The following is a 17,516-nucleotide window of genomic DNA, read 5'->3' as shown; positions in this document are numbered from 1 at the left end:
TTGCATCCCCACGTCCACCCCCTACTCCCTGCATCCACCCCCTGCCCCAGGCCCCCACACCTTCCCCACAACCCCAAATCTGTCCCATGCCTACCGCCCCCATGCCCCACGTCCACCCCCAGCCCCAGGCTCCAGCACCTGCCTCATGCCCCCACATCTGCCCCCATCCCTGTGTCCTCCCCACAGCCTGTAACCCCATGTCCACCACCACCCCCCGTCTGCTCCCTGAGGACTTACACTTTCCAAATGTCCCCAAAGAGCCACACCCTTGTTTTAATGCATGTTTTCCAGACGTGGCCAACTGCTCTGTTTTCTACAATTTGGTTTGTTTTCCATAAACCATATGTCTGGCTCACAAACAAGTTTGTGTCGGCTTTCACATGCACTTAAATTTTGTAATTGACTAAGACTCACTGAGCTCTTAACCCACCAGATGAAATGACAATAAGCCACAGAGCACGGTGGCCAGTGTTCGGGGAGCACCCTCTGGAGGAAGCACACATGGGGCCAAACACTGCAAACACACCATCACCACCCTGAAGCCCTGTGGCTGTCCCAGGAGCTGGGTGCCGTGGCTACCTCTCTGGGACAGCTCAGGAATCCTAGATGCAGAGGGCGCAGGTCACTGAGGTCAGGACGTGGTGGAGGGGGCATGGGCACCCAGACAGCGTGTCTGCAAACACACCTGGAAGCTCACACTTACTGCCTTCCGCGCTAGAGCCCCCGTGTTCACATTCCATGCACACACACTCACACAAAGGATGTCAAGTGTAGGGTGTCCCACTCCCCTCCGTGTCCTCCGTCATGCCCTCGCCCACGCTTACACATGTATGTTCAGTCTCTGCTTGGGAAAGACTTTACAGAAGAGCGTGTTTGTGAATTACAACACTCGTGCGGTTTTCATACACAACAAAAACTGAGATCCCGTCTCATTTCCCTTTTTGCTTGGCCGTCGGGAAGCCCAGAGCAAAGCTCATTTTTGAAGGGCAGCCCTGTCTCTCGCCTGCATTGTCTGGTGGATTTCAGTTTCGTGTTTTGATTGTGTCTGCACACGTCACTGTAAGTCACTGCAATCGCTTTTTCCAAGTGGGCAGAATATAGTAAATAAACGTCGTGAAAACTACAGCGCATGCTTTCTGCTTGGGTTGGAGAGGAAGGAGCAGCACGGCTCCTTCTCGATTGGGCCTCATCCTGGGGGAGCCGACATCACTGCCTTTATCCCCTTTGGGGTCCTATGGGTTTCCACCTGTGCACACGCACCTCTTAACCCACATAGAAAATCTAACGGACAATCTCTACAACCTCCTCCAAAACCGCCCTCCCACCCCAAGCCCGTCTCATCTGCATGTCGCTGGAGCCCAGGGAGTTGAGGCACAGACGGGCTGCGGGATCCATCTCCAAGGGGGAAGAGTCCAAAGGGCCCATGAGCAAGAGGGACCCATGCACGGGTGGCGTCCTGGGCAGCCAGGGAGGGACCTCAGCAGACGGGAGGCTCTCTGTGGTGACCTGGACGCATGCAGTATCACAACCTGCTCCCCTCCTGTCCCCGCCAGCTTTTACCTCTTGGACCCCAGTGATGGAGTAGGCGTGACTCTTCACCAGTTTCTGGCAGGTGGTGGCCTCCGCTCCTGCTTCAGCTGCACTGGAGACCTGGTTGGGGATGAAGTCCACAGAGGATGGCCCTGACCCTGACCCTGACCCTGACCCTGACCCTAACTCTGACCCCGTCAGGGCTGGCCGCTGGGGGACGCTGGGGTGCAGGTGCAATGGTGACCTCGGTGACCTCTGAACAGGCCTGCAGCTCCAGGCAGGTGCCATGTGGCTCGGGGGCTGGAGCATGACTTACAGGATTTAAATGCCACCAGACGCCAGGGCGTCACCTCAGGTCCCCGAATGACTCCCTGCCGCTTGAAGAAGGCCAGTTATCCGGGAAGGTCGCTCTGGGACAGACTGCTTCTCCCGTGTCTCCCCCTTCCTCATCCGCAGGCCCCCCTCTAGGCCCCACATCGTCTCCCCACCAGGCAAACCCTCGAACTGAGATTTGGCAGAGACGTACTGTTTGCGTGCCCAAGGCCACCAGGTCAGGGACAGACAGGGGCAGGAACAACACGCCAGCTCCCGTGCCCATGCCGCCCCGGGGCCCAGACCACCAGCCCCCCCCCCACCCAGGCAGCACATGCACCCTGGCTCCAGATCCGCTCCCCTTCTTCTCAGGGATCTCCAACTCCATCGGGTACCCCCCCCCACCATGTATCTGTTTCCTAAAGCTTCATGATCACTGAGCAGGGAAGGGGCAGCAAAGGTGGGATGCTGGATCCAGGGGTCAGGTCTCTGTTCTTGGGCCATTCCCTGGCACTGCAGACTGTGACTCCCACAATGTACCCACTTGCTACCCACTAATAAGGTCTGGGACCCCTCCGTCCCCAGACTTGCCCACAGTTCAGCCCCAGATGCTGCTCTGGCCCCTTCCCTGCCATGCAGTGGGGAGCAGGGAGACTCACGTCAATGGAGCAGGCCAGCAGGGACCCCGCGCGGAGGGCCTTCCGGATGATCTGAAACAGGCGGGCTGGGGGCTTCTTCAGGTCATAAAACTCAGAAATACCTCCAGTGAGATCCTCCAACCCCTCCACCGTGGACCCTCCAGTGAGAGCCTCATAGGAACCGTTGAGCCTGCAGGGAAAGAAAGAAAATGTGTGTCATCTGCAGAGGAGGGGCCATCTGGTGCTAGGATGCAGAGTGGGCTGGAAGATAAGAGAGGGCCCTTTGCCAGTTTTGCTTTGGGCTGACAGGGAGCTCTGGCCACACCCCCCACCTTCAAGTCCTGTAGGAAGACAAGTGCAGCCTTCCCAGCACGGACCCTGGCTTCCTGGCTTCCAACCCCCAGGAATTGGAACCCTGGGCAGCCGTGGGTAGAGGGTGCCCCGCGGGCTCACTCCATGAAGAAGGCTGGAAATGTATGGGGTTGCAGGACAGGGTAGGTGACACACATCAGGAGAACCCACAAAGAAGGCTTCCTGCATGGAACTCCAGCAGAAAGGGGACAGTGAGAGCTGGACGGGGCCTCAGCATCGAAGTGCATCTGTTCCTTCCTCGTCATGGTTCTTTGAAAAACTCACCTTAACCTAGGAACTGACTTTGGGATTTGAAGGAGGAGAATGGGGAGGCACCAAGAACCTGTAGGGCTGACCCCCCCACACCTTGATCCACACCCTCATGGGGGCAGGGCTGAGCTGAGAGCTACTGGCCCCAGTGTCCAGGTGCTGGGGGGACTCGGCCAGGCACCCCGGGTTCAGGGTGGGGCAGGTGCCCTCCTCGGGGACACAGGGGTCTCCCGCCCCTGTACCGCTTACTCACTTGGCGTAGGCCTTCTCCAGCAGTGCTCCCCAGAACTCGCTGCCCGTCTCTGAGTGCAGGAAGAGCAGCTCCCCATCCTTGGTGGGCAGCCTGTCATCCACGACCACTTCCACCCACTCGCCGTACTGCCAGAACTGGGGGGCAAGGGACATGGGGCGGAGGCCCCTCAGACAGCACCCCATGTGGAGGGCCGAGCTCCAAGCCCCCCCAAGAGCAGGATCTGCGTCTTCCGTCCACACCCACCGGAGAGGCCAGAGAACACAGGACACGTGGCATCCAGCGTGTGAGTGATAAGCAAAGGCACCCGCGTGAAGGGGTCTCTGGTTTGGGGATGTGGGGAGGGACCCAAGCCCATGGGAAGGATTCCCAAACAACACAGTCAGAGCAGCGAGGGCTGGCTGACACATGGAGTACTTTCCTGAACCATGGGTGTCCTCTTCCTTACAGTTCTCTTAACAACGTTTTCTTTTCTCTGACTTGCTCTATGCTAAGAACACAGTGTATAACACGCTTGAGCTATGAAACATGCTTGACTCCACTGTTTATATCCTCATGAAGACTTCAGGTCAGCAGCTGGCCGTCAGGGGTGAAGATTTGAGGGAGTCCAAATGCCAGATTTCTGGCTGTATCCCGACCCCCACGTAGCTGCAGGGTCACCATGGGCCCCAAGCACAGTACCTGAAAATGGAAGATCCCCGCGTAGTTCTGCTGGAAATCCTGGCCCCCGGGGACCACGCGGCGAAGCAGCCCTTCATTCAGGGTTAGGGAGGCAAGGGCGGCCAGCAGCCAGCAGTCACCTGCACCCAGTCACAGGGACACACCAGTCAGGCCTGCCGCACGTCCCTGCCCAGTCTGACATTGAGCGCCCTGCTCCGCCCAGCCCGTGTCACCTCGCCCCCTTCCAGGTCAGATGCCCCATCATCCTCCCGTGTCTGAACGTCACGGGTGGCTCCTGCTGCGTCACTCAAAGTCCCGTCCTCGGGACGGGATGTTCTCTGCCCGCCCCTACATCCCAGGACCCTGACCATTCCACCCTTAAGCACCAATGGTTGGGGTGGAGAACGCAAAGAAAGAAGACAGTGCGGATCCCACTCATGTCTCCAGCTAATATCCCTTTGCTCCCACCAAGAACCTGCCCTCCAGGCAAACTCTGATGCCCTGGCCTTTCCCCTTGGGCAGTGGCTGCTTTGTTCCCTCCCCCAGCAAGACCTCAGAGGTTGGCCACCTGCCCCTTCTCTCCAGCCACGAGTCACTCTGTCTCTTTGTGTTTCCTTAAGACCGGACAGTACCTAAGCCCTGTGCACCAGGTCACAGCACCCACCGGAGCAGCAGCTACTGGGTAGCGCTTTGGCGGCCTCCCGGGGTGGCCTCCCGGGGCCCTCCAGCCAGCAGGGATGTGGACTCCTGGTCTGGCACCCCCAGCAGGAGGCTGACACATAGGGGGGCCCGGCTTGACGAATAGCAAGTGTCCGAATGACTCGATGGATTTGTCTGGAACAAATGCCCAGTGGCCCCTGTGTGTTTGCTCCTGAGTCTCCCGGTCTGTGGGAATGGGGAGCCCAAGAGGACATGCGCTGGGCATGACAGCTCCCATGTCCGCCAACATCTGCAGCCGGGGAGATGACGAGTGAAGGTTCCCAGCACAGGCCCCGGAGGGATCTGATGAGTGACCACTCTGCAGCCCCTCCGACATCCACCCCGCAGGACACATGCATCCTCGCAGCCCCTCTGATGTTCTCGAGCCTGGCTGAGCGGTCTCCATCCACCCACCCAGAAACTCCTCACGCATTACAATTCAAGGCACGGAAACTCCACATCCCACAGTTGCTGACATCAAACAGGGCTGCCCAGCTGGAGGAGCTTAATTTTCTTTTCATCTGCCTCACTCAGGACATTGCACAGGTCCTCCTGGCACTCGGGCAAGCGCGGGGCTCCAAGGGGGGGTGTTTGGATTCCTGCCAGGGACTGTCAGGCGTGAGTGGACTGTCGGTTCAGGAACACATCCAAATCAGCACATGCCCCTTCAAAGTCCTCTTGGGGGGATGGACTTCTATTCTGCGGCTCAGAACATTTCAGGAACTTGTTTGGGGATCTGCCTTGAAACCTGTGGCACGATCGTTGGGTTCTTCTCCATAGGGACATGGCTTTGACCTTGGACCATAGTTTTAATTGCCAGAAGCAGCCAAGAGGCGTTTGGATACAAGAGGCTTTTGGTGGTGAGTAAGGTGGATGGAAAACCTGGGAATTACCTTGATGGGCGAGTCCCTCCTCGCCAGCCACCTTCCAGTCAGATCTGGCTGTGGGTTAGAGTTTGGACTAACCATAGAGCTAGAATGGGGGGTCCTGGGTCACTGACCTCTGGGAAAGTCAGGGAACTACCTAAGCTTTGTTCTTCCTATGTTTTATTTGGGTAATACAAGTAATGGGTTTAATAGTTATTAAAACAATAAAGAGATTTTTTAAAATTACACTTAAATAATGACCCCCTTAGAACCTTCCACCCCCTCCACCCTAAGGCCTCAGGACTTCCTCCAGTAAACGGCAAACAGACCCGAGCCCTAACAATGAGGGGCTCTGGTTTTAAGTCCACCAAGAGACAGTCATCCTGAGTTAGGCTTTGTTACGACAGAAAGTGCTAAATCAGAAATTCCCTTTAGGTCTGAACACCTAGTGTTATTATAAATCATAGGTAGCAAGAACTCGGGGTCGAGCTTATTGGGCACTTCCTAATTGCCAAGGGGAGAAGTAGAGCTGCCCCTGGGCCACTGGCTGAAGGACAGGTGAGGGAAGCAGGGACAGAGATGACGTCAAGTGCTGGGATCTCTGCAGTAGCCCCTTTATGAGGCTGATCAGTGACAGGAGCAAGAATAACAGTTAAGCCGCTACTAGGTTGAAGATGAAGCCTAAGCGGAGGGCATTCATGGGGGCTGTGGGGGTGGCACAGAGCCTGGAGGCAGAAACGAGGGGAGACGGCAGCCTCAGGGACTGCCGTCCACTGATGGCATCCACTGATGGCAAGGAGATCCAGGCAGGTTGGTCCTTCCCCAGAGTGGTGGTGGCTGCAGGGTTGGGCCTGGGAGCCCCCTAGGGGAGAACAGGCCTGACCCTGCACAGTTGCACCCCCCTAGGGCCACCCAGGACCCCAAGGACAACTCTGGCATAAGTACCAGCCAGCCCTGGAGGCTGTGATTTATAAAAAGAAACGCAGGCTGGGTCTTAGATCTGCTTCTGGGCTCAGAGCTCCAGAGAGGCTAGGCAGTCCTCTTCTGCACAGTGGGAGAAAGCACAGTTCTTTTGTTACGTTAATGAGGTGGCTTAGGAAAGCCCCTAGGTGACCGAAATGTTGCCAGGAGAACCAACCCTGGTGAGTGGGTTGGACATTTAAGAGCCACCCCATCCCCTGACCCTGGGACCCATCAGCAGTGGTGATTCCTGATTCCATCAGGCCTCTGTCATGAAGCCTTCAGAAATACCCAGAGGCCGGGGCTCACAGTGCTCCTTGGCCACCCGTGCAGGTTTGGGCAATCAGCACCCCTTCCCCAGACCTCATCCCACGCCTCTCCTCCATCTGGCTGTGCCTGAGCTGGATCTCTGATAGGAACCCGTGCTCTGGGGAGTGAGACGTTTCCCAGGGACGGGTCGTGAGGCCCTCCATCTGCAGCTGATGGGTCAGAAGCACAGGGGGGTGCGGGGGAGGACAATGGGAACAGGAGCTTGCGGTCTGAGATATGGGGGGACAGTCTCATGGGACTGAGCCCTTAGCCTGTGGGTCTCACACTCTCTCCGGGCAGACAGCACCTCATAACTGAGTGGGATCACATGACAACCGCGAGAATAACCCAGGGGATCTCTGGCCTTCCTCATGTCTGGGCGCCATCTTGGGGAGGCTGGAGACAGGCCGGCCTTTAAGAAGTAAGAAACCACCCAAAAAGGTAATCCAATGAGAAACACTGATCCAAAAGAAAGGGTAACCTTTCGGAGACAGGTCGCGGTCAGCAAGAGATAGGCTGCAGGCAGGGAAGTGTCCAGGGGAGCAAGCAACACTGTGCCACCACACGTCCAGCCCTGACACGGATGCTGACCTGCTCACATGGGCTTGTTTGTCAAAATCCGCCTTCCTTGTGCCCTGGGGTTCACAGGCCAGCGCGATTCGGCTCTGACGCCTGCACCAAGCCGTCTCAGGGTGACCACCAGGCCTCCTACAGGCCCTCTGAGCCCCGTAGCTATACCACTCTTCCTTCCCTCTAAACCGTGCCACCGCCAGCCCTCACCCCTGCCTGCACCCCTGCAGAGGCAAAGCTGGACACTTTTGACCTGGGAGACAGCAGCTGAACTGGGTTCTCAGGGCCCCACGCTATAGTCCTGGCCTCCTCTGTGGCCAGCCTCCATCCCACGGATGCCCCTCAGCCCTCTGCCCAGGTTCCCCCCAGGGAACAATGCACCTAGCCCTACCCCATCGCAGAGACCTGAGCTTTCCTCACATCTACGGAGGCCGTGCTGATGGGGTGAGCTGTGGGTCCCCCAAGGAGACGGAGCAAGGAGAGGCTGGGACCAGCACAGTGCCCCTCCTCTGCCCCTCCTCAGCCCCAGCCCTGCGAACCCAGGGGGCTTCTATTTGGCCCATGTTTCCCGAAACACATCCACTTAGCTCCTGGTATGGAGCCAAAGCCACGCTGTCCTCAGGCAGAGGCCGAGCCCCACAACAAGAGGGCATAGGCCCCATTCTCCACACAGCTGTTGGGAGCAATCGAATCTTCAGCATCGCAGATTTCCCAGACTTTATGCACCTAAAATCACGTCTCCAAAGAAAGCCAGCCCCTGGACTCTGGCCAAACACTACCTCTGATGGTTGCTAAGGGGCTCCCTCCTCTGGGAGGATGGCCTGGCTGAGCAGGAGGGAGCCAGACGCCCACCAGGACCACTGCGGCCACGCAATGACCAGCACCCCCACGCAACAGGACAGCATTTGCCACAACACTTGTCGCTGACAGCGGAAGAGACAGAGCTCTGTGGCAGCCTCAGCCGACGGGACAAGGAGCAGTTCAGACACGCTGTGCAGCGGGCATCCAAGGATGGGAGGCAGGAAGCGGGCTTGTCCCAGCACAGCTTCCCAGTGTCTAAGGTCATGAATTCAAAACAGTAGTAAAATAACAGCAAGCAAGAGGAATGAACATGTTCTAACCCCGGAGGAGACCCCACTGTGTGGTGTCAGACGCAAGCACTCTGAACACACGTTGTTGGCGGCGCATCCTGTCTCCCCGAGGGGCACCCGGCACTGCTCTCTGATGGGGAACCCTCACCCACCACACAGGGCAGCCGGGCTGACTCACGGCACTGTGACTCGGCACCTCCAACACCCCCGGCACCCCCACACCCAGGAGCAGCCACATTTCCACTGCCTGAGCCTCGCTCCCGGCCACAGGCCCACAACCCCCTTCTGTTCCATTCATGCAAAAAGCCAGCACGCGGCAGGGCTGACCCCGGGGCTCCTGCTGGTGGCCCCACTTCCTTCCCACAGGTTGAATTCTAGAGCAGTTGAGTCCCTCTGTGCCCGGCCAGCCGCCCGCACTCACCATGGCAACACCCAGGCTCCTCGGAAGCCCTCTTTTCTCCTTGCTCAAAACCATTCAAACCTCTATGCAAGCCGGCAATTAAAAGGCACTTATTCAATAGCTTTTCCGAAGTTAAAACATCTGTAGCAAGAAGCTGTTAAAAGCGTACGTTCGGAGCTGTGTTTCCCTGAGACACATGCTAATTAGGTTAAACACTGAGCTCAAAGTAAAAAGGCAGAGCAAGGAGGGCCAGGATGCTGTGCCCTGCCCCCACCCCACCCCACCCCACCCCAGTCCCCCCACACCGTGAGCCCCACACAAACAGCTCCAATGGCGCAAGGGCTTGGGACACAGAGGCCGTGGCTCTGGGCAGCGGGAGCATGACCGTGTGGGGTGCCCGGAACATTCCCACAGTTCTGCACTCACGCTCTGCGAGCTCGGCCAAGGGGGTATCTGTGAGCATTGCTCGTTAAGGCCAGAACGCGGGAAGCATTTGAAATAAAATGCCTGTGAATTTCGGATTCATAAAGGCTTCCAGCAGGCAGAAGAGAACGAGTTTTCTCGGCTGGAATGAAGAGGAAAAGGAAGGAGGGCACCCTTGTGAGAGGACAGGGTTTTCAGGTCCACGTGGACACTGAACTTCTGTTTGCTCTGTTGGTCTTCACAGGTAGGATTGTTCTCCAGCGCCTGCGTCTCTGGGCCCGGTCCTGCCACCATCCCGGGCTCCCTAAAGGGAGCTCGGCTGGGAAGACGGGATTCTCGTTTTCTCACTCATTTTAAAGCATCTGCTGGGCCAGCCCACAGTTGTGCAGACGTGGCTGCTCCATCCGGTGAATGGTGTCCACGTACAGGCAACAACTGTCAAGCACCGCCCAGCGCGGCTGTCCACTGCGCGCCTACAATCCTGGCCCATTGCTCCTGTGTGGAAGGGGGTTCCGTGGCCTGGAGAGATCGCCCCGGGGAGCCACGGTTCTAGCATCGCAGACCCACGCGAGGAGCACCGTCTCAGAAACACAGACACACACACAATATCGCAGACGGGACGTGAGGTCCCATTACTCATGTCACACACAGCCAGCCTTGCCCCAGACGGAGAGTCCCCAGTAACTCACCCAGACTCCCCTGACAGATGTCTGTTCGCGTGGCTCCGTCCACAATGAACTGGGGGCTGGGACACAATTCCTGAAAGCAAGGGGGACAAAACACAGGTCACAAGACACCCCGCACTGGTCGCAGCTGGGGTCGGGGAGCTCCACCGTCAGAGCAGAGCCTGGAGGAGGCCAAGTCCCCTACTCTGAGTCCCTCACGCTACTGCTGATGACTCTGCAGGCCAGCGAAGGGAGGAGGCCGTGGGGGGGTGCAGGGCCGGGGTGCAAGATGGGGGTGCAGGGCAGGGGTGCAAGATGGGGGTGCAGGGCAGGGGTGCAGGGTGGGGGTGCAGACAGGGGTGCAGGGTGGGGGTGCAGGCAGGGGTGCAGGGCAGCAGCCGCAGCAGCCACAGCCTGCCTCCCCACCGTCCACCCGCAACGGTGTGACTGTGCACCCCGTGCCAAGCGTCGGTGTGAGCGGCGGCCAGAGAAGGGCAGAGGCTGGCACTGATGTGCTCGAACATGACCTCCCTCTCAGACAACACCCCGTTTGCACAGAGAGCATTAGATCCATGTTCCACACGCTGACTACATGCTGTGTGAGCTCATTAACTCCCCAGTGACGTGCCCATGGCCCCAGGCGCTGACGCTGATGCTGAGGTGTCAGGGCAGGGAGGGCGGTTCATGCAGCTGACCCGCGCTCCCTGCGCTCAGGACCGTCAGGGTGGCACCGGCCTGGGGCACCGCTGGGGCCCCGCCAAGCACTTTCTTCCCTGTTTACCCAGCACGACTGCTGGACGCCCACCCTGCACACATAGCCTCACGGGGCAGGCACGAGGGTGACGGGGGGAGGGAAGAAGAGCTCAGGCCTCACACTCGAAGTGGGTCCATCCTGTGTGGGAAACCCGGACTGACCTTCACGGAGAAGTCAGAGACAAGCCCAGTGCATAACAACGGGTGCGGGCTTGTGCACAAAGGGGGAACATGAAATGCCTGGGAGGGGCGCGTCTGGGAGGCTCTCCGGGCGGGAGAGGACGCCTGCCCGTCGGTTAGAAAGACAGTCTAGGAACAGGACAGGGGTGTCCGGCTAACCCCAGGCAGACGGTCACGGGCAGTCGTAGGTCTTCAAGGAGCAAAGAGGCCCCTGGGACTGACCGCAAGTGCATCAGAACGCCGGGGAAGCAGGTGGCGGGGCCAGCACCAGGAACTGGGATCCCGTCCTGCGCGGCGGACGGTGGGTCCTGCAGTGACAGCCCCACACCCTGCACAGCTCGCGTCTAAGTGGGCGGGAACAGTGCCTTCCTGCTGGCTTTCTTTTCTTCCAAGTAGTAAGAAAAATTCATTCGCTTGTGGTTTGTTGAAAAAGTAATATATGCACATAAGTTGAAAAAAAAAAGTCTAAGTAAATAATGCCCATAAAACCGAAATCTCTTTCATTCAGAGTGCTCGCTGCTCACATTTCCCTTGTATTCTTTCAGAAACTGTCTGTTCTCATAAAAGCATTGACATGTACATCCGTTTTTATCACAAATGTATTGTACCTCCTTTCCCAGCCCAGAGCGAGCCTTAGAATTTCATCCTAATTTCTGCTAGCCCTTCAGCCAGCCCTCCGCGGGCGGACCCTCCATTCTATTCCTTTGTTTCCTGCTTCTGCGGTCTCCAGGGCAATTTAGACCAAGACCCGGTGTCTGCCAAGCTAGGTGTTCTCAAAGCTGCAAATTCAGAAGGTGGAGAGATTTGGGAAATTAATAATTAAAAAGGGAGGGGCAGAGCGCCTGAACGGCTCCATCGGTGAAGCGTCTGCCTTCGGCTCAGGTCATGATCCCAGGGTTGTGGGATCGAGCCCCACATAGGGCCCCCTGCTCAGTGGGGAGCCTACTTCTTCCTCTGCCTGCTGCTCCCCCAACTCGTGCACACCCTCTTTCTCTCTCTGTCAAATAAATAAGTAACATCCTTTTTTAAAAAGAGAGGGACCAAAAAATCATATTACATTTCATTTGGAACAGGAACGTGCGGCTTCGTTGGGAAGGAAGGGAAGAGAACACACTGAAGGGGGTCTCGCAGACTCTCGCTCCTTAAAAACCCTCTTAAAATAGTGTTCTCTCCCATCACCCGTTCATCCATCAGTCTCCCGAAATCTGGTTTCTGCCTTCGACCAGAACCACAGAGGGAGAACCGTTGCCCCAGGTGTGGACTGCCCCTTCCCTCCTCGCCCCTGCTGGAGCTCTCCTCCCTTGGCTTCTGCATCGCTGCTTGCCCTTGTCAGTACCCTCTCCTCTCTAAATACTCCTCCTCCGTCATCCTCTCCTTCCTCTGCTCTGCTCGCCCTTCAGAGTCAGGGAGCCCTCCACCAGGGTCCTCAGTGCTCTGAATGATTCCACGTCCTACGGCAATGCCACACGCCAGGCACTCCCTCCTGGGACATCACCCAAACCCCAGCCACGGAGTATGCCGATCCCCCTGATGGCTCCCCTGAGCCACACAGATCATCCACCCACGTCACTGACATAGGTCACGTGCTGCCAACCTCAGCGACTCAGAGCTAACGGGTCCATGAGCTCGGCTACAATCTTGCATCTAGTGCGGGAGACAGACTGGTTCATGAGGCTGGCAGCAATTTCGCGGGTTATAGGCAGAATGGCACAGAGTGATTTATAGACAGAGGGGATGTTCCTGTCCTCACATCATTTGTTAGCATAATTCAAAACACCTCCGCCCAGAAATACCAACCAAAAAGCGCAGTGACTCACAAGTCCTGTGCGTCCTCTAGAGCCCACAGAAAGCCCTCCCAGTCACCACGTCCCGCCCGCAGGACCCGCACTTGGGTGGGGGATGCAGGGGAAAGTGGCAAGCAGAGCGTTTTGGGAGAGGGAGGCCTCCCATGTCCCATCTTTCCTCCTTCATAAGCAGCTCGTGTCTTCGTAATCATGTTTACTGCCGTGTGGGTAAGGAACTCAGACACAGACACAGACACAAATTACTCAGGCTTGTGCCAGCCCCTGACGCAGGGCACGGGGGAGCCCCAGGCACCGTGTTGAGTCCGAGGCAGGAAGTGACAGGGACGGCACATTCTCAGTGACCACGCTCCCCCGGGGCCATTCCGGGAGCTCTGGTCCAGGACTGCGGTACACCCCATGCTGCTGCTACACTGGTCACCATCGCCACAGTTACGGCCACATCACGGCCCGGCACCCCTGCCCCTTCAGGTCCTGGACCCTTCGGAGCTTCCCGCCTCACCTCCATCTGCCCCTCGTACTCCCTCTCTCATTACCACCTTTCCCAGGCCGTGTTCACTCTGAACAAAGGCGCAGAGCCTGCCCGGGACTTCCTGCTTCCACTCCTTCCCAGCCCTGATCCAGTGTCTGGACCTCCACATCACTGCCTGGCCCCCGTTCCACGGTCAGGTGTAACTGCTTCCTCCGCGAGCTCCCATGCATGTCGTCATATGTGTGCTTCCCCCTCTGACATGAATAACAGAGACCCTCCTAGTACTGAGCTCGGTTACATGCCAGGCGCCATGCGAAACCCCACAAGGTAGATAATGCTATTTCTCCCCTTTTACAGGTGAGGGAACGGAGTCCTAGGGAGCTCAGGAAATCACGTGGTGTCACAGGCCCAGTGAACAGCAGGGAGGGGACCAGAATCCCGATCCAGCTGACGCCTGAGTCCGCACTCTCAGCCAACTGTCCTACTGTCTCCCTCCGACCAGAGAGAGCGCCTCCAAGGCTCTGCGCCCACATGCACACACGACCTGCACATAAATAAGGCTGAACTGAAAGTCCCCAGCTCATCAGTCCGGAACAGCGGCTGGAAGAAGGGCAGCCGCCCCCGACAAAAGCTGGTCCCCTTATCCGAACCCTTATCTCCCAACAGCCACACCCTCCACGTCTCCCTTAACCTGGGCTGGCTGCTTCCTGGGTCCGTTTGGTGTGCTTGACCCACCTTGCTCCCCCTCTGCATTTCTCCTTAAGATCAACGCACTCATCAAATGACAGAAATGCACAGAGAAAAGTCTCGTCCACTGGGCCGTGCTTGGGCCCATGCACACCGGGCAGCCCTCAAACCACAGGCCCGGGCTGGCCATGTACATGGCGAGATGGGGAAGCCAAGAATGGAGAGGGCTCTGCGGAGAGCTCCGCTGGTCTCACACACTGCGTGGAGTCTGCGACAGTGCCCCTGTTCTTGCCCAGTGCCGCTGGGAACATCACCGTAGGGTCATGAGATCCCAAGCTTGACCCTGAGGTCTTCAATCTGGGCCAATCTGTCTTCCACCGTTAGAAGAAGAGCCCAAGCAGACCTTCCATTTAGCAGCTTAAAAAATAGGAGAAAAAAAAATGGGTGCACCTGGGTGGCTCAGTTGGTGAAGCGTCTGCCTTGGGCTCAGGTCGTGGTCCCAGAGTCCTGGGATCAAGTCCCACTCAGGCTCCCTCCTCAACGGGGAACCTGCTTCTCCTTCTGTCTGCTGCTCTCCCACTTGTGCTTCCTCTCTCCCTCTTCCTTTCTCAAATAATTTTTTTAATCTTTTAGAAAAGTAGGGCAAAAATAGGCAAAAACATCTAGAAGGGGCTGGATGCCAAATTTTATGATTTCAGAAAACATCTAAGTAGCAAGCTTCATTCTATCATCAAGAGGGCAAAAGCATCCACACATACATAATCAGCAGATCCCATCTGCTTTCCTCTTGGGACAGGTCAAAGTTAGCACCTTTGTGAGAAGCAGGGTCATCAGAGCGCTGGTGTGAAGTCTCTGAGACCAACAAAGTCAGGTGTCACCCTCAAACATAGCCAGGGACACAAAAAATCCAATGACCCCGTTTAAACATGAGCAAATGATTCGAACAGACAATACTCCAAAGAAGACATCCAAATCGCCAACAAACACACAAAAAGATGCTCAACATTGCTAATCAGCAGGGATACGCAGATCAATGGGGCTCCTGGGTGGTTCAGTCATTAAACGTCTGACTTCGGCTCAGGTCATGATCACAGGGTCCTGGGATTGAGTCCCACATCGGGCTCTCTGCCCAGCAGGGAGTGTCTGCTTCTCCTTCTCTCCTTGCTTGTTGTGTTCCTTCTCTCGTTGTGTTAAATAAATAAATAAAAATCTTTAAAAAAATTTTTTTAACTTTCTTTAAAAAGAAAGCAAGAAAATGCATTTTGTTTCTTTTTTTTAAGATTTTATTTATTTGACAGACAGAGATCACAAGTAGGCACAGAGGCAAAGAGAAAGGGAGAAGCAGGCCCCCTGCTGAGCAGAGAGCCTGATGCAGGGCTCGATCCCAGGACCCTGAGATCATGACCTGAGCCAAAGGCAGACACTTAATCGACTGAGCCACCCAGGTGTCCCTGCATTTTGTTTCTTTAAAAAAATATCAAAAATAGAATCACCAAATGATCCAGTGACTCCACTTCTGCGTAGACACCTGGAAGAATCGAAAGCATGGTCTCAAAGAGATATTTGGATAGCGTCTTCGTAAAACCGTGATCCGTAAGAGCCAACAGGTGGAAGCAACCCACAGGCCCCTGGATTCATGAATGAGTGTAAATGCTCTGGAGGTGGTCATGGACAGCTGCAGCAGCGGAAATGCTCTTGGCACACACTTAACATGGTTAGATGGTCTTTCTTTGAGTGCGTTTTACCGCAATTAGAATAAGGAAAGAAAGGAAGGAGAGGAGAGACAGAGTGGGGAGGGAAAGCGCAACGGAGCAAGTGATCTCCTTAGGGCCAAGCAGAGTGTCCTCATCCCTGTCTCTCCCACCGCGGGCTCCTTGCGGTCCTCCAGGTCCACTAGGTTGCAGCCTCCTGACACCCCAGGATCCCATGGCTCGTGGTTGTCCCCGTGGAGCACTTCCATCTTTCTTCCCTGGGTGTCCACGCCTCACCCATGTGCCTGTCTCCCCGCCATCTCCATCAGAGTCAGGACCAGAGCTCACTCCTGGCATCTCCCTGACCACCGCCCGCCCCCCGCCCCGGCGCAGGCAGCCCCCCGCACAAAACACACCTGCCCGTTGAACCACCTCTTGAAGCGAGAATCCGAAACTGATTCCCAGTCCAGATATTGCCCACACCTCAGATTAACCACCCAAGTTTCAGGGGGATGGGAAGGTGGGCCATGCAGGGCGGGGGGTGGAGGGGTCCTTCCAGCCATGGGAACTGTGTACAGACCAGGTGGGGAACACAGCAAAGGGGCAGAGGTAGCTGGAGCTGGCCCGTGGTCCTGACCACATCAGAAAAGCCCTTCTGTCCTCATGCTCCCTCTTCCTCCACTGCCAAGAAGACAGGTCCCACAGCTCAGTTTTCCCATCATGGCTGAGGAGACAAAAGGGGCCTGGCCAGGAGCCGCTGTCCCTAGTCCCTTGTGGACCAGACACAGGACAGAGCCCTTGATTCACTTGGGCTCACACCCACCCTGCAGAGGGCCTCTGATCCCGCAGCTCAGACCACGAGACAAGGGTCATGGAGCAGGAGGCCTCAGGCCGAGGTTTGGGAAGAACGGTTCTCCATCCCCTGCCCTTGGCACCATTTCACAGAGGAGAAACCTGAGGCTCATAGAGGTCACCTGTGCAAGGAAGGCCCAGCTGGGGTTCAAATCTAATTTATCTGCTTCCAAAGTCCAGGAATGCTCTTCCCTCTGTCCCTTGCCGCCTCCAAAAAGGCTTTAAAGGAGGGCGAGAGTAGGGGGCGGGGGAGCTGTTCTAAAATACGGACCTGGAAGAATGATTTCGCCCTCAAAGAATGACTTCTCCCTCAGCTATTTGCCTGAAGAAGCGACAGCCCTCTGTCCCATCTGACACCCAGGAGCAGGCCTGGCTACTCACCGTGGGCCGTTTCCAGACAACACCTTGGGTTTGCGGGGAGTGTGGTCCCAGATCCTTGTAGCCCAAGGCAGACGGGCACGCAGGGAACTCTGGATCCTTAAAGAGGACTCCTGAGTCCAAGCACTGTCGCCTCAGGCTCTCAAAGTCCTGGCCCAAGTACTTCATGGCTTTCTGGTGGGAGCCAAGACCTTCGGCGGCCGCCCGCCGCTGGGCTACTCTGGCCACCGGGGCTGACATGGCCGTGGGCTCTGCGGGGGACACAGGAGATGCGGGGCAGAGCCGCACAGGGTTGTCCGACACCTGCCGCTGGGAGGCCAGGCGGTCGTCACCCTTTATGCAAGGGCCCGCTCCCAAGGGAAGTGAGTCACAGTGCGAGCAAATGTGTACCCACGTGCTAATGAATCTCACCCACCTTCCCCTTCAGCAAACAATTAGGAGCCTGGGAGCCTCAAAGAGCCCCTCCCTAAGAAATCTGTTGGGATGGCAGCCATCCCTGCCCCAGGCAAGGCCAGCTTCCCTGCCCTTGGCCCCGGTGGCCGAGATGGGAAGACCGGTCCAGCAGCTTAGGCGGGTGTCTACCCCAGCCGGGGCAGTGGCTCTGAGCAGGACGAGGGTGAGGGGCTGGGACTCTGCCTCCCTTCCAGGAAAGTTTGATTCCTAATCTGCTAGGAAGTCAGGGATACCAGAGATCTGCAGGAAGGATC

At 57.0% G+C, this 17,516-nt stretch overlaps 1 protein-coding gene across 1 annotated transcript in view; it reads right to left on the bottom strand.

The window, feature by feature from the left end:
• Positions 1–17,049, bottom strand: part of LOC122917994 (calpain-8-like) — a 33,529-nt gene extending 16,480 nt beyond the window's left edge. The window contains 6 exon segments of the mRNA XM_044266143.1: positions 1,561–1,650; positions 2,502–2,670; positions 3,355–3,488; positions 4,033–4,151; positions 10,019–10,088; positions 16,813–17,049. Of these exon segments, the coding sequence (XP_044122078.1) occupies positions 1,561–1,650; positions 2,502–2,670; positions 3,355–3,488; positions 4,033–4,151; positions 10,019–10,088; positions 16,813–17,049 (819 nt within the window).
• Positions 17,050–17,516: the final 467 nt, after the last annotated feature.

This window comes from Neovison vison, chromosome 10, assembly GCF_020171115.1.
Source record: "Neovison vison isolate M4711 chromosome 10, ASM_NN_V1, whole genome shotgun sequence".
Taxonomy (NCBI): domain Eukaryota; kingdom Metazoa; phylum Chordata; class Mammalia; order Carnivora; family Mustelidae; genus Neogale; species Neogale vison.
Note: the sequence above shows the minus strand (reverse complement) of the source record. Positions and strands in the feature narration are given on the sequence as shown.